Raw genomic sequence first — 4,072 nt, forward strand, 5'->3', positions numbered from 1 at the left:
CGTAAGGATACAAGTAATGTAGGAACAAATATACTCCGGGCAAAACAACGTCGCCGCTACGGCGAACAAAGACGAATTTGCATCATCCGACTTCACCCCCGATCAGTATAAACAAACCGACGCAACCGAAAGAGTACAGTATGTTCGAGAATCTACGACTATCAACGAGCGATCTACCGAGTTACGTGACAATCATTTATCGAGTTTTCATCCGCAATTTTATTTTGCGATTTATACTTTGTATCAAGGACTCAGCGATTATAGGCCGTACTTTAATTTATTATTTTAAATAAAGTTTTAAGTACAATCAAATCTCGCGTTATTCGTATCATCGAGTTTGATTTTCTTCAAGAAAGTAGTAATTACTGGAAAATGTTGAGATTTCTTATTCGAATCTTTCGAAGAAATTAGACGAAGCTGATCCATAAAAAGAAAACTGCACAGATTTAACAAAGGAAGAAAAGCGACTACAGTCGCGTAACATAGATTCTAGCAGTCTACCGGCAGCAATCCGATGAGCTAATCGGGCCTGGTGATCTAGTGGTCGAGTAATGGTACCAAGGAGAAAGTAGTTGAGAATAGTTGGAAAGATACAGTTATACTGCCACGTCCCGCACTGCGCACGCGCCGTAACGTAGACTGAAACTACCAATTGCGCGAGTGAGCGTTCCAATTTGAAATTTAAATAAACCTTAACAATTTGTATAGAAACCAAATTCGAGCCTCACAACCCCCACGGAATAACCCGTCACATGACGACCCCTCCACGGTAGACCTAAATACAAATAAGCGTAGCGACATAGAAGAGGGAGAAATAATTCCTTAGTTCGTAGTAGTTAATTCCTCAGTTCTGTGTGATTAGTTCCTCAGTTCTTGGTGATTAATTCCTTGGTTCTTGCCGATCAGTTCCCCAATTCTTGGCAAGTTACTGTTACTGTGAAGCTGCATGCCATTTCTAGACGGGTGTGTCGCAGAAACTGTTCAACAATCGAAAATATATCAACCGCATTCCTCCAACTGGAACAAAGCCTTTCTTAATACAATAACTGATCTGTCTTGGAGACCCCTGTAACAAATTATTAACGTATGTATGGGCCCTTTCAAAAGTAAAAAAAGCGGACAAACAAAATAGTTGAAGGCGTTGACGGACATGAAGAGTATAATGCGCTTCGAATTGCCAACGTACCTCTAATTGCGATGAATTGAATATTTTAGCCTAAATATGAATCCTGCATATACATTGGATTTGAATCTGACCAGAGTTGATATAGCGTAAACTGGCCAACGAGCTCAGTAATTGGTAGAAAATGTGCAGTACAACACACATCGAAGTGTCGATATATCTGGAATAGAAACTGTCAGACGCTCAATTGAATATTTAAGACAGAATCTGCAAAACAGCAATAACGCGGTATTTGACAGGGTCCAGAGTGGACATAGCCCAAACCGATCGATATGCGCAGTAGTTGGCAGCAAATGTGGAGTATAATCCGCATCGTATGGTCGACATACCAGTAATAATAGCGGAGATACGTTTAATTGAGTACTTAAGGCTAAATATGTTAAACTGCAATTACGATGGATTTGACAGGATGCAGAGTTGACATTGCGTAATCCGGTTGATGTGCGCTGTATTTGGCAGCAAATGTGGAGTATAACGCGCATCGAATTGTCGACATATGTCCAATATATATGGTGATCTGTTCAATTGAATATTTCCGGCAGAATCTCCTAAACGGTAATTACGCTGCATTTGACCTCGACCCTACTTGATATAATGTAAACAGAAGCGGATGCGCTATATTTGGCAGCAAGTGTTGAGTATAACTCGCATAGTATTGTTAAGATATCTCGTATAGAAACTGAAATACGTTCAATTGAATAATTCCGGCACCATCTGCAAAACTGCAACAACGCTTTCTTTAACAGGTTCCAGACTTGGCATAGCGCGGAGAGGGTGTGGTAACTGTGTAGTGGAGCAGACACGGAGAGGACGGAGCCGCGAGCTTACCCGAAATCTCCGGAAAACTGGAGAATTCAGGTAAGGAAAGTAACCAGAGTGAAGGACTAGCGCCCGTGAATGCAAAGCGGGTGTAAGAACCCACGAAATCTGGTGTAGAAGGGCGCTAAAGGCGGAGGTAAACCGAGTGCGAGGTTATGACGAAGGGGTAGCCATATTGGGACGCGTGACAACTGCGCCTCCACACGAGCTACCCGAGGAACCACACAGACGCAGCCATATTGACACGTGCGTCAAAGCGCGCCGCGCGGGCCATTTGAAAGCGGCAGCGTCTAATGGAGCAGCAAGTGCGAAGGAAGCGGCCATATTTGCGCCCAATGGCGAAAAAAGACGCAACGGTGGCGAAAGATAAGGAGGTAGGGGAAACCGTCGGAGGAAGGGGCGAAGCGGAGCTGGTTGCTGAGCCGTCACATGTCAGCACCAGGAGCATGACGAGGGCGGCCCTGACAAAAGAGGGGCCCTCCCACTCCACACTGGACACGGAGAACCCGCAGTCCAAAGAAACGACAGAGGAAGAGGACCTAGCCCAAGAGATGAGAACCGCTATTATGGCAGACATAGGAGCGGAACTGATTCGTCGGGCCGCAGAGATGACCAAGGTTGTCGAGACATCTCGCAATCTTAAGAGTACGCAGGAGGAAACGTTGAAGGAAGTGGCGAGGTCTATCACCGCGGGCACAACGGAGCTGCTGAGGAGAATAGACCCCGCCATCGTCGCCCTCGCTATAGCGCAAAGACGCATAACGACATTAGAGGCGGAGAACGAGGCGCTCAAAAAAGAGCTGGCCATGCGTCCCCCCGCAGAGAAGAGCAGCGACAAGGCGCGTCTCGCCGCAATCGAACATGAGCTAGATAAGACCCTCGCTGCACCGGCTAGAGGAACGCCTCCAGAACATGGAAAGGATGGAAGAAAAGGAGGTCGCGCCGGACGAGAGCACAAGAAGGGCTGAGAGCGGAGCCCCAAACGCTCCATCGACCAAGGGAGGAAAAGCGGCTGCCACGGAATGGCAGACCGCCGGAAAGCAAAAAAGAAGAAGAATATCAGAAAGAAGAAGGGGGCAGAGAAGAAACACTCGGCCAAACCAACCTCCGGGACGATCACCCTGACAGACAAATCGGGACAATCCTGCGCGGAGATTCTGGCTGCGGCCAGGAACAGCGTCTCCCTGGCTGAGGTCGGCATCAGCACGATGAGGATGCGAAAGACCATCACTGGAGGCGTCATTCTGGAGGTCCCCGAGGATCAGGAGAGAAAGAAGGCCGCAGCGCTCGCAGCATGCCTAACGCGGGCTCTGGATCCGAACAAGGTCCGCGTGGTGACACCCTTCCGAGCCGCCGAAGCAGGGGAGTCAATGATAGACGTATCAGCCACCAAGGAGGAAATCCGGAACCCCCTGACGAAGGAGAGCGGCTGCAAGCCGGAGGACGTCCGACTGGGAGAAATCCGCCCCGCCCGAAACGGTCTTGGATCTGTGTGGATACGAGGCCCGGCCGGTGCAGTGAGGAAACTGGCCCAGGCTGGCAAGGTGGCCATAGGGTGTTCAACGGCGAGGGTCGAAGCCATCGCGCGAAAACCTCTACAGTGCTACAGGTGCCTGGAGATCGGGCACGTAAGGAAGTCCTGCACCGCCAAGGAAGACAAGGGGCACCTATGCTTCAGATACGGCAAACCAGGGCACCAAGCGAAAGCATGCACTGTCGCGAGCCCGAAATGCCTATCCTGCGAGGCGCTTGGAGCACCATCCGGGCAGAGGATGGGTGGACCGGCCTGCCCCCCCCCCCCCCCCGAAGAAAGGAACCCAGATCCGCACGCAGGCTGTGTTACCCAATAACTGAAAAATCCCAAAGTCAACGTCGCCTGTCTACTGTTTATGGCCTGACTTCGTCGCAGTCTTTTGTCTACGCTCTGTCGATGGCTTCAGTGCTTGAGAAAACTAAAAAGACCAGATGTAGAGTTTTCTTAGAAGTGGTAAGCACTTCAACACCCTCCCTAAAACTCTACATCCCTACGAACAATTATCTCAAATTTACAAATTATCTCTTAATATTTTT

The 4,072-nt window shown here is 48.9% G+C and overlaps 1 protein-coding gene across 1 annotated transcript; it reads left to right on the forward strand.

Annotated features, from left to right (window-relative positions):
* Positions 1–3,024: 3,024 nt before the first annotated feature.
* On the forward strand, positions 3,025–3,852 carry LOC117239809. The gene has a single exon (XM_033505638.1). The coding sequence runs from the start codon at positions 3,025–3,027 to the stop codon at positions 3,850–3,852; it is 828 nt and encodes a 275-aa protein (XP_033361529.1).
* The last annotated feature ends 220 nt before the right edge of the window (positions 3,853–4,072 follow it).

Source organism: Bombus vosnesenskii, unplaced genomic scaffold (genome assembly GCF_011952255.1).
Source record: "Bombus vosnesenskii isolate JDL3184/JDL3185 unplaced genomic scaffold, Bvos_JDL3184-5_v1.1 scf7180000014252, whole genome shotgun sequence".
NCBI lineage: Eukaryota > Metazoa > Arthropoda > Insecta > Hymenoptera > Apidae > Bombus > Bombus vosnesenskii.

What these genes read in the sequence shown, in the direction of transcription:
- LOC117239809 (XM_033505638.1), top strand. Translation starts at nt 3,025, where the DNA reads ATGGCAGACCGCCGGAAAGCAAAAAAGAAGAAGAATATCAGAAAGAAG.